The sequence below is a fragment of the Octopus bimaculoides genome, chromosome 10, assembly GCF_046866305.1.
Source record: "Octopus bimaculoides isolate indiv1 chromosome 10, ASM4686630v1, whole genome shotgun sequence".
NCBI lineage: Eukaryota > Metazoa > Mollusca > Cephalopoda > Octopoda > Octopodidae > Octopus > Octopus bimaculoides.
Window position 1 is genome coordinate 72,697,944 of NC_142937.1, and position 13,159 is coordinate 72,711,102.

Below are 13,159 nucleotides of genomic sequence, written 5' to 3' on the forward strand. Positions count from 1 at the left end.
ATATATATATATATATATATATATATATATATATATATATATATATATATATATATATATATATCCGAGTAAAAATAAATACAAAAAAGGTGTTTTTTTTGTATGATTGTGTATAGAGGAATATATTATTTTGTTTAAGAGAGTTCCAACACTGTGTTTTTTATGTTTTATTTATATTCCTGCAGAACCAATGTGGGGTATAGAATATGGAATATACAATATATAATATAATATACAATATATAATATAAAATAAAATAAAATAAAAATGGATGGCACCATGAAAGAAAGTATTGAATGTAGATGAAATATTGAGTGTTCAATATAAAGGATCAAATATATAAATATATAAATATAAATATATAAGGGCGACTCGAGTTTCAGGGCTATTTCCCTTCGTCATGGCCGGTATGACAGACTATAACAGTCTGTTAAAGTCTGTCATACCGGCCATGACGAAGGGAAATAGCCCTGAAACTCGAGTCGCCCTTATATATTTATATTTATATATTTATATATTTGATCCTTTATATTGAACACTCAATATTTCATCTACATTCAATACTTTCTTTCATGGTGCCATCCATTTTTATTTTATTTTATTTTATATTATATATTGTATATTCCATATTCTATACCCCACATTGGTTCTGCAGGAATATAAATAAAACATAAAAAACAGACAGTGTTGGAACTCTTTTAAAAATAATATATATATATATATATATATATATATATATATGTATGTGTGTGTGTGTGTGTAGAAACACACATACACACACAGGCTTCTTAGAGGCAATTTTAACTGACTGTAATATCTTTTCATTAAATTCAAAATTTTGGGAGAGTAAATTTAAATTTACCTAACAAAATTTTGAACAAATTAAAGTCTACCCAATAAAATTACATAAAATAAAATTAGATTTTATAAAGAAATTAATGCTATATTTTATAGATAATATTAATGAATCATTATTATTTCTACTTTTTATCTCAGGTTTTGTTGTAACTCCTGAAGTCTTGCATGCATAGCAGGTTTGCTGCCTGCAGTCTACAGTACCATGCTATCTGTTGTTTTCAACTATCTAATACTTTCCTGATTATTCTGGCTGTGCTAAGGAGGCAAACCATTTGTAACAGTTCTACTGGGCACTCTATTCTGATTTGCTTTATATTCCTCCTGATGCCTTCTGATACTGTCTTCAAGGAACCAACAGTAATTGACACTGTCTTCACCTTCTTCATTTTCCATAGCTGGGCTATTTTGTACTACAGAGGATTGTTATATCCGTTTTTAATGAATTATTATTATCATTTTTATTATTATTAAAATTTCTGGCCTTGAGCCAACATTACGATAAAAATTTATTATTATTAGTTTGGTATAGAGGAAGCTAAAACATAGCATAGCTGGAAATTAGGTTTATATATATATCAATTTTTTTCTATATTATGATATTAGGTTACTAGATTATATTCGGATACTATGTTAAAGCACTCATCCTATATTATAACATTTAATAAATCTTTACTGAGTCTTGAAAAAAAAAATGAATGGAAAGAGAAATATTGCAAAATTGTATGTATATAGGTAGATTGATTGACAGGCATAAATGTGTACACACACACAATGTTGTGGTTTTTGTTTTGTTTTTCTTTCTTCTCATAATTTCAATTTTAACACAAGACCATCTATTTGAAAATTCAAATGTCTTCAAGGACAAAGAAATGAAATGTGATATTGTTTTATTTTATTTTACAATGGATGACATTGGTATGAGTGGGTGATAAATTTCACATAATGTAAACATGCTTAATCTAAATCTAGTGGTTGTAACTGGGGTGGTGGGGGTTGCGGATGGTGGTAAACTGACAATAGATGTCCGAGTAAGGTTATTGTATCTTTGATATGAAATGGGATACTGATACTATATAAAGCCAGAAATGGCCTGAGTATTTGACATGTCATTATCCCTGTCTACCATGACAAAGATACTGAAGAAATTTGAAAGATGAAGAAGGGTTAAAAAATAGCCCTCAAAATGGTGAGCCACAACTGGCTGTATTAACCAGATGGGTACTGGAAAATATTTACACTTAATAAAAGAAACTCAAAGAATAATTTTAAATGTTTGTAATGGTAATACATGAGTATTTAACAAAACAGAACCTCAGCTTGTTTCCATGAGAATAGCTCAATGGAAGATCATACGAGGACGGTTACAAGAATTGCAAAATTTGGTAGCCTTTCTCAGTTTGTTAAAAAGAAAAGTCAACAGTCTGGTCAGAGGCGAGTTTATGGTGCAAGGTTAATAAAAGGACACAGGACAATGAACCAATGGCAGAATGTGGAACTTTTCTGAAGAAAAATCCAAAACGTCATTGGAAAAAGCAAATTTGATTTTGCTTAGAGAAAACCTTATTAGAAATGGAAACCATATTGTTTTTGAACCAAGAGAGAATTCCTACAAAAGTAAGCCATATGTTTTGGGTATGTACCACATATGGTGGAGTTGATATTACTGGGTCAGATAAAGTGAATTTCCTCTGACATATATATATAAATATAACACAGGATAATTACACACTGGTTTGTAGCAAGTAGTTGCTAATATATTTTGGAATAACCCATTCATCTACCAAGCTGTTAAATGCCACTTCCCATAGATCTTAGCAGAAAGCTCAGTGAAAATGTAAAGTAATAAACATATTTCTCAAATGACATGGCCAGCATAGTACCTTGACCTGAACCCTTTGAGAATGTGTGGCAATGTAAAAAAAAATCAGTGTCTAATGTAGTAAATGAGATTCAGAATTCTTCAACATGACAAAAGGCTCCTTAGAACATTTCTTAAGAAGCTTATATGATTATTAGATTATCATTCATTTTCTTTTTAATTAAGGGGAGTCAATTATTTTAAAGAGATTTCCATGAATATATTTTCTGCAGCCCACATAAGCTCAACTCTGCTTATTGTAGTAGCAACCATATTTGTTCCATACTTTTGACATGTTACTTGATATGGGCATGCATACATGCACATGAGAAAATGCTAATGAAATGTACTGGCATATAATATATATATATATAAATATATATATATTATAGGTTCATACTGTATGTTAATATACCAAATAATACAGGATAGAAATGGCTTTAGAAGATATTATTAGGGTTACAATATTTTATAATATTTCACCAAGTAACATGTGTAATCACCAAAGATATTGGTTCTTCACACCAGTTTACAATTTACAGTCAACACAACTGTTTAGAATATTTCATCAAACACAACCTTTGCAGTCTCAATTACACTTTTACATCAAATGGTAATTGTTCAAAGACAAAAAACAATCACTATTTTTAAAAACTTTTAGCTAGAATGTCTCAACAAATCAAATGCTCCATTTTTCTTTTTTTTTTTGTTTTAACCTCCAAATAATCTTTAACAAATTTTCTACAAAAATATACAGGAACAAATTTTGTTTTTGTTGTTGTTTTGGGAGAGATTAAAAGTCTTTTCTTTTTTTTGTTTTTTGGTCAGCAACTTGTAGCTTCAAACAGAAGCTTTGGAAAGTAAAACAATAATAATAATAATAATAATAATAATAATAATAATAATAATATAAACAAAAAAAAAACAAGGAAGAAATGGGGAATAGGTGTTAGTTAGCAACCTTAGCTAGGACTGATATTATCAACTGACGAGATGTGTTCAGATTGTGAATAACAAACACAGCTTTGGTTTCCCTATGGACGAAACAAGTTAAGTCTTTCTTCTTGAATGACACTAAGTGGCACATAGTGTTTCAATGGGTTCAAAGTTGAAAAAGTTGTCACCAGTCATTGGAACAAGACAGTAAGACAAAACATAAGGTTGTATTGGTTGATTACAGCAAAAATGTTTTCAAACTGTCAGAAATTATGCAGGAAGCCAGGATCCACCGATGCTAACTTAGCTGAGAGGAAAGCGTGTATACAAAATAGCAATGTCTGCAAGTTTGTACATTCTATTTCCTGCAAAAAAAAAAAAAAAAAAAAAAAAATGTTTAATGTAAATTGGTGTTAACATAATGGAATGGTTAAAAAGCTATCAAGAGACACATGCATATCTATGTGGTCCAGAGGTTTACTTCACAATAATGTCATTTGAGGTTTGCTCACTGCTTGGCACCTCTGGCAAGTGTCTTCAACTATATAGCCTAAGGTTCACCAATACCCTGTGAGTGGTAGTTGGTGTGTGTATATGTATTGGTGAAGGAGCATGGCCTTGTGGTTAGGGTGTTGCACTCACGATTACGAGATTGTGGTTTTAGTTTCCAGACTGAACAGTGCATTGTGTTCTTGAGGAAAACCTTTTAAATTAGCATGCTCTGCAATCATTTTGGCATCTGGTGCATGGCACACTCATGCATCTGTACAGGTAATGTTAATGTGATGGAGGGAGCGAGCTTATGTGAACACAGTCATTTGATCATTATAAACAAAGCATCTGTGTGATTGTTCAACAAAATATTGTAGGACCTTCAGCCATTCGTTATATATATATATATATATATATATATATATATTTTGTATGTGTATTTCGTGTGCAAGATTCTTGATGTGGATACGTGTGTTGAAAGAAATACAATTAAACCTTGGGAGAGGCATTATGCCGGTAATAAACACACGCACTGGTTCAGTCCTTTATTAATTTATATAGTTTTTTGTTAAATAAAAAAACTATATAAATTAATAAAGGACTGAACCAGTGCGTGTGTTTATTACCGGCATAATGCCTCTCCCAAGGTTTAATTGTATATATATATACATATATATATATAACATAATTAGCATATGTGTGTTGTTGAAAAGCCAAGAGGTGTCATTTTTGTCCCAGAAAAAATTCTATTATAGATATATAGTGTTAAAAAACATAATATACTTCAAAGTTAGGGAAAACAAAATTACCCCAGAAGAAACAGCAAGAGTGACAGGTACATATTGCATTGTTCTTGCAGCTTGTCAGTGTCATGTACTTATGTCACTTCTGAAACAAGCTTGAATCAGCCAGTCTGAAGTATATAGAGACAGTGCATAAACTATGCACTGATTAGCAATGATGCTACTAAAGCTGCATGTATGCATTAAGGAACAAATGCTGGCAGACACTTCCATGAAGAAATATCTAGGGAAATGCCAGACCTGGGAGTTCACAGTGCACATCAAGGCAACACAGTGGAACAGGAGCAACCTTAGAATCTTTGAGGCCATCCTCATACACCAAAAGAAATCCAAGATCAGTAACAGAAGGGAGTTACAGGAAGCTAGCTGATTGCTATAGCAACACCCTTCTGCACATGTCCACTCCACACACACTAACACACATGCACATTGGCAACATTCATCAATTTCTTGAAAATGGGGTCATAACCCCAAAATATTGAATACGAGATAAGTTTACATTAATTCACATAGTTGTTTTCTTGTGATTTACCTTGCATTTACTTCGCATTGTTTTGGCCTTACCCATGATCCTTTATACAATATACTCTACACAATGCTTCACAGTAATTATTCCTATATATATATATATATATATATATATATATATATATATATTTATATATATATATATAAAAGATGAACAAACAAGAAAAAGAGAATCTATAATGGCAAATTTAAGATGGAAAGGCCCAAAATAAGAGGGACAAGGCAATGATAATGAATTATCTTATGGTATGGAAAATAAAATAGAGAAAATAATGCCGAGAGAAAATAGAACAATGACTTGTGGCCCTCAACAAACCAAGAAACTCAAACAAGAGTCCAGTTATCACAAAAGCAAAGGAATGGGGAGAAAGGGGAAGATGAGCCAGGAGGTGGAAATTCCTAAATGGAGAGAGACAAGAGATAGTTACATGAGAGAGAGGGGGGAGACACAGGTGAGAAGAACAAAACAGAGAGGATAACAGAAAATGGAAAAGGTGATGGACAGTAATAGAGTTGATTGTAGTGTATGGCTGGTACTTATTGAATCATCATCCCCTACATAAACATTGAACCAATGAGTGTTTCTATTGTTGTGAGAAATTGATCAATTAAATAATTAGTTAATCTTTCTAATTAGTTATCTCATACTTACTCTTGTTTCAATCAACTTAGTAGAATCATTCTGGAATAATAGTTTTAACTTTGATTTGCCATCGTCAGAGGAACCTTTCAGCTGAGAGAATCTATATGTCCACATGTAACTCTGCAATACAATCAGTGTTTCACTAATTAACATTTAAGAAATAATTTAGTATTTCTTTCTTACACTTGTACATAACAAATATACCAATATGATGAGAAAAAAAGAAAAAAAAAATGAAATTCATATATTATTTTTCCCTGCTGGTATGAAAACAATTAAGATTTAATGTATTCAATTATTAAGGCTGAAAATTTTTCAGATAAACTCATTGAGATGATATCTCTTATGAAATACACTTCAGCTATGTGTTTCAAGTAATTTTGAAAATAATTGAGAATTTGTAAAGCTTTAGTAAAACTGTCTTTTCTTTATTATTGAGCTGATGTTTGTAAAATTACCTTAACAAAAGCAATTTCAATAAAATTACAATGGAAACATTTTTATTTAAATGTGAACAATTTAAAACAAAACCTTTTGTTTCATTGACTCAAGGGTGATCTCAAAATGGTTAAATGAAAATATAAAGAGAATACAACACTCCAGAAATCTCTATAGAAATTTTACTTTATTTAAAGCTGGCAGTAATTTTAAAGAAAGAGCCCGAATCAGCTTTTATTATTTATACTGATTTGTTAATCAGCAGTTTTTGCATTTAGTTCATTGCTCATTTATCTTTTATTTAAAGACCATTGATTGAAATGTTTAAGAAAATTTTATAAAATGTGAGAAAACAATAAAATATTGAGCATGTTTACACTCTTACATATATATATATATATATATATATATATATATATATATATACACATATATATATATACATACAATGTACCAGACATACAGCCTCTCTCTCTCTCTTTCTCTCATACACCTACTTTCAGCTTCTTTCACTTGTTTCAGTCATTGGACTGTGGCCATGCTGGGGCACCATTTTGAAGGGCGTAGAGGAACAAACCAAGCCCAGTTCTTATTTTTGAAGTCTGGTACATTTTCTATTAGTCTGTTTTGTGGACCTGCTAAGTTATGGGGGTGTAAACAAACCAATACTGGCTGTCAAGCAGCGGAGGAGGGGGGGACATGAAGACACACACACATACACACGTGTGTGCAACAGGCTTCTGCATATTTTTCATCAACAAAAGTTCCTCATAAGGCATTAGTTGGCCTGGGGCTATATTAGAAGACACTTCTCCCAAGGTATCACATAGTAGGACTGAACACAAAACCATGTGATAGCCATGTTCACAACATATATACACACACATACATACATAAACAAAATAGTTCATACATATGTACAAGATTTATCCTCCATCACACACGTCCACAAGCGCACAGGTACATACCTATATAGACAGACCCATGCACATGCACACACATATACACACACAGAATCAGATTTAAATAATTATAATAATGCTTTATATTCATCAAGTGTCACAAATATTAAAGAATATTTAGAGTTACTTTCCCAAACGGATGTATAATCACAGAAGTTAACTAATGTTTCTGCACAAGAAAGACACACGACTGACTGCCTCAGTCTATGAGGCTAGAACCAGGATCCACTTCTTAACAGTAAAAGAGGTTTGCAGTAGAAGGAACATCCAAAAGTAACAAACAACTAGCACTCCATTGGTTATGATGATGAGAGTTCCAATTGATCTGATCAACAGAGCAGTCTGCTTGTAAAATTAATGAGCAAGTGGCTGAGCACTCCACAGACACGTGTACCCTTAATGTAGTTCTTAATGAGAGAGAGAGAGAGAGAGAGAGAGCTAACATAGAGTCACTCCATTTACTAAAAACAGCAGCTAAATTTGTTTCATATCATAAATGGATCTCCAACAGTTTTGATGATGAGCACTCAGTTATTTGAGCACCTGAACTTCCTGCTCAGTGAATTACCTTTTAGGTAGCTTAGTATTCTCCAAAAGTGTGTACCATTAATGTAATTTTCAAACAGAACCAGCATGAGACAAGGCTGGACTTTTGAATCACTGGTACAATCTACCTGACAGGCTTCTGCACAGCTTTCATTTATGCACACAGCTTACAGGTCAAGGTGAGGAACCTATGGTAAATGACACAAGCAAAAATGCCATGCAGTGACATCAGACTAATGACTTCATGATTGAGAAGTGAACTTTTTAACTAGCCATGCCAGGTCCATACTTTATCATCTTACAAAACAATATGTTGGATAGTGTAGTCCTAGATATTCTATATCTGAAAAGACAGGTTGGTCATAATTGGCATACCTTTTATCATAGGAGTGATCTTGCAGCTGAACAAAACAACAGGAGTGTAGAAATATATTGGACAGTGAAGAAAACATAACATGTCAACCACAGAAGACTGCAGTTCAGTGAATGTCAGAATGTACATCAACTAAGAGCTGACATAATATATTTGGATCTATGGATTGAAGATCATCCTATTGTATTTTCCAGTATCTAACTCAAAGTGTATAGTGTAAACATGTAGTATAAACATTCAAACATCTTTGCAAATCCAGCTGCATTTTACATGGAACTTTTGGTTCTCCAAAGTCATCTTGGTGTGTAAGCCAACCTATCTTTTTTTTTTGTTTTTTTTTTTTGTAAATTTTGGTCTGAACAATTCGAGTTGTATGCAACATAATATGATAGTTATTTGATTGGATATCTATGTGGCATAGATCTCCTTGATCAGAGGTTACACAACTAGTAACATCAACAAAAGAATATCTATGCAGTCCTCAGCCTAAAAGAAATAATCAGAATAACCAATCTTAAGAAAAGAATATTTGTCAGTATAGTCTTGGCTACCACACTATCTGAGGAGAGGACTGGATGGTCAGGGCTGAAACATCTTTGATCAAAGATCAGCTCAATCAGAGCTGAATTGGTGCTAAATAACAACACAAAAACATCAGTAACATCAACAAAGATAACTTTACTACAACACCTATGACAACAATAATAACAATGAGGCATGCTCTTATTAGCAAGCCAATTGCCCCAGAGTTTAAATATTCTGAGTGAAACAAACTTCACTTACCCGTGTTTCACTGTCGTATAGGGAAAAACCAACATGGATATCTAATGTTAACCCTGATAGACAACTCCTCCAAGTACAGCCAAATGTTTTACTCTGGAAGTAATACAAATAAAATTTGCATATAGAGACAAAAAACAGAGGGTGACAATAGAGACAGGAGGATATATAATGTTATAGTTGGTGTAAAACTTCTCCATGCACAACCAAATATTTAAATAAAGTTTATAGTTTAAGCTCTCATCATCTAGCATAAAACCATCTTCCTCTCTACTCTAGTCTTATTCAGTCGAAGAGGATCTTAGTCTTGCAAGCTACATGATAACCTCACTGGTGCTGATGTCATGAATAAAAAGCACCAGTGCACTCTTTAAAGTGGTTGGCATGAGGAATGGGATCCAAATATAGAATCCATGCCAAAACTGACATTGGAACACAGCACAATCCTTAAAATGTGTCAGATACTGTCAAAACATCCAATCCATGTCAGCATAGAAAATGGACTTTAAATAGGTATGAAATGAATATACCATCCTTATTTAACTGTTTTGTATACCAGCATAGGCTGGACAGTTTGACAGGATCCAATGAGCTTCAGGGCTCTGTTAGGCTCCTGTGTCAACTTAGACATAGCTTCTGTATCTGGATAGCCTTCCTAATGCCAATATATATATATATATATAAAGGACACAGGTTTCGTGTGTCACATAGCTAGCTAGAGGCGATGGCTTCTTGGAGCTAATTCACGGCAGCTTTCGTCCTAATTTTGGGACTGCCATGTTGGCTTGGCGATAACTATTAATTTCCAGTACCGCTGCCGTAGTCTCCTTTAGAGAGACTTAGAAATATTAATAACTCTATTTCTGAAAACCAGTGGATAGATTCCACTGAAATTAGATAAATAACCTTCGAGCAGATAGTCAGCAGCGCCGCCTGGCTAGGGCTTGGCTGCTCTGCATTGACAAGGGGCAACACCCTGAAACTAGTCTGCAGATGCCAAACCAGCAGGGGGACACTGCTGACCTCCCCTGTTCGAGGGTTATAAAGGACACAGGTTTCGTGTGTCACATAGCTAGCTAGAGGCGATGGCTTCTTGGAGCTAATTCACGGCAGCTTTCGTCCTAATTTTGGGACTGCCATGTTGGCTTGGCGATAACTATTAATTTCCAGTACCGCTGCCGTAGTCTCCTTTAGAGAGACTTAGAAATATTAATAACTCTCTCTCTCTCTCTCTCTATATATATATATATATATATATGAATGGTGTGTGTATGGTGTGTATTTATGTGCATGACACATCAGGTAAGTATATATTGGACAGTGAAAATGTGTGTTTATGAGGATGTATGAGTGTGTATATGTGTGAATGTAAGTGTGTGTGTGTGCTTGTGTGTGTGTGTGCATACATGCATGTGCATGTGTGTCTGTTGCCAAAAACCTGGAATGAGCAAATCCAAAGAGCCAGTTTTTACATTCGGTAATGAAACATTAATATTTAAATAAAATATGATGGTAACCTTTAGTAGGCTCACAGCATGATGATTGGTCCGGTACCAAGCTTTTTCTAATTGCAGCACTTCAGAACGACTTTCCAAACTAAGATAAATACTACTACCACTTCCAGTCTGGATGATAAAGCAATGTTGGCGGTCATCAGTTAACTCTGTGTCCTATGAAAAAATAGGAGAGAAATATAGGATTAGAGCAATGTCTGTTTTTTTTTTTTAGTGATGTCTCCTATAGCAAACTTACAGCAACACTTTGAAGTTACAAAAATACCCCTTCACCTATAGTCATTTATATATACTTAAGGTGATGTCCATAAACATACAGACAATCTGTATGTTTATGGAAGGTGTTCTTCCATCAAGGCAAGTCTCGGCCACATACAGTGAAGATGACATTCCAAAGGCTGGAGCAGTTTGAATGAGAAATGATGCCCCATCCACCATATTCACTGGACATTGTCCCATCTGATAATCATTTATTCCACAGTCTGCATATTGTGATGAACTACATCTACCAAGATTATGACGGATCTCCGAGACCACCCCCTCACCCCCAAAACAGCTTTTGGACTTATAACACCTTTAATTTTCTCTGTTGTTTGTACTCTGTGTAAGTTGGATCTATTAATATAAATGTCTATATATTTATACTTAAATATTCATCGTCTAAAAGTCTTCACATTTTGCTTTCTCTCATTTTTCATGTTTACATATATACATATTTTGTATTTCATAGGCAAACTGTTATATTTAATATGTCTAATTTGTTTATCCACATAATTGCCTTCATATCTGCTAAACTTGATCCCTCTTATAGCAATTCCTTACCCCATGGAATTGATCCCCTGTAAAGACATTGGAGTCCAAGTTTAAATCATTTGTCTTCTATACTGAGAATCTCTGGATCTTGCCTGTTGACTATATATATATATATATACACACACACATATAATTTGATGCATATTCTATTACTTAAGTGATAGAAAGAAATGTTCAATTAATCTTTTTAAGTACACTTTGCTGTAAGTACACACACATAGAGTCTTCACTGACCTTGAGAATCTTGAACATTGATTCATAAACCTTTGACACACGTTCACATTGATTCCAGTCTCGCAGATCAGCCTGAAAGAAAATGTAATAATAGAGGCACATCAACAGACAAATCTTGGAGAATTATTCCTGTGAAAAGCAGAAGGAAAATATTATTTAGGAAAGGAGTTTTTTTTTTTTAACACAATGTCTTACATAAATATATTTCAAAGAGTATTATCTCAAACAATGATATTCTTTTCTAAATTTTATTCATTTTTAGTCTAAATATTATGGTATGTTTAAAAGAGGGGAAACTGGAGACTTGCTGCTGCAGAAGAAGTACACTTGCAAAAAAGGAAACAAAAACGGGATTGTCAGATAATATTTTCAAATACAGTTGCTGCAGCTGAGACTGTCCTTCACATATGACAGCTGCTGCTGCTGCTGCTGCTGCCAATTTGAATGAAGCAAGACTTGCTAGTGCAGGTCCATGGTGTTGCAGGATTAATAGATCTCATTAGACATAAGGTATGTTGTTTACATGCTGTTTGTCTTTGATATGAGTGAATCTAAGGAAAGAATGGGAAGAGGTAATGATATCTAAGAAGAAATGAAGTAGGATGAAGGTGGTGGAGAGCTTGCCAAGTTGCAGTTCATCTAAGCAACTCATGCCAGCATGGAAAAATGGACATTAATAGGTGTAGGCATGGCTGTGTGGTAAGAAGCTTGCTTCCCAACCACAGGGTTTTGGGTTCAGTACCATAGCATGGAACCTAGGGCAAGTGTCTTCTATAGCCTCAGGCTGACCAAAGCTTTGTGAGTGGATCTGATAGATGGAGATGGAAAGAGGCCCATTGTATATATATGCCAGCATGGATAATGGACGTTAAATAATGATGATGATGGTGTGTTGTTATTGTTGTGTCTGTTTGTCCTCCGCCACTGCTTCACAACTGGTGTTGGTGTATTTACGCCCCTGTAAGAGACCAATAAAGTAAGTACCAGACTAAAATTTCAAGGTGGTGCCCCAGCATGGCCACAATCTAATGACTAAAATAAGTAAAAGATAAGAGCTTAATCCTTTTGTTACCATATTTCTGTTGAGATGTTCTGAGCTTCTTTCAATCAATTTTAAATATAACAAAAAAATTTAGTAAAATAACTTAGTTATTATTAAGCTAGTGTTAGGAACATAAATTGTGACTAAGGTTTGGTGGAAGATTTTAATTCAGAACTTTTGAAAACAAAACATTTGTACTACAGAGCCAAAGGTGGTTTCAGCTGGGTTGGTATCAAAAGGTTAAAGTGATGATGTTTAGCTTCACAAAAGTAACGTTGCCTCAGCAGAAAAGGATGTCCAAGCAGGGTTTGCAAAAGTATGGAATTCCCTAGAATTATA

General features: G+C 33.8%; 1 protein-coding gene across 2 annotated transcripts in view; it reads right to left on the minus strand.

Moving 5' to 3' along the window:
* Window positions 1-3,439: 3,439 nt before the first annotated feature.
* The window catches only part of LOC106871865 (gamma-1-syntrophin), a 250,909-nt gene continuing 241,189 nt past the window's right edge, over window positions 3,440-13,159 (minus strand). For both annotated transcript variants that reach the window (XM_089358802.1, XM_089358803.1), the window contains 5 exons: window positions 11,779-11,850; window positions 10,735-10,887; window positions 9,221-9,313; window positions 6,128-6,238; window positions 3,440-4,017 (listed from right to left, as the gene is read on the minus strand). In XM_089358802.1, coding sequence (XP_089214928.1) covers window positions 3,916-4,017; window positions 6,128-6,238; window positions 9,221-9,313; window positions 10,735-10,887; window positions 11,779-11,850 — 531 coding nt within the window. In that variant the 3' untranslated portion in view covers window positions 3,440-3,915. The remainder of the gene's footprint in view (window positions 4,018-6,127; window positions 6,239-9,220; window positions 9,314-10,734; window positions 10,888-11,778; window positions 11,851-13,159) is intronic.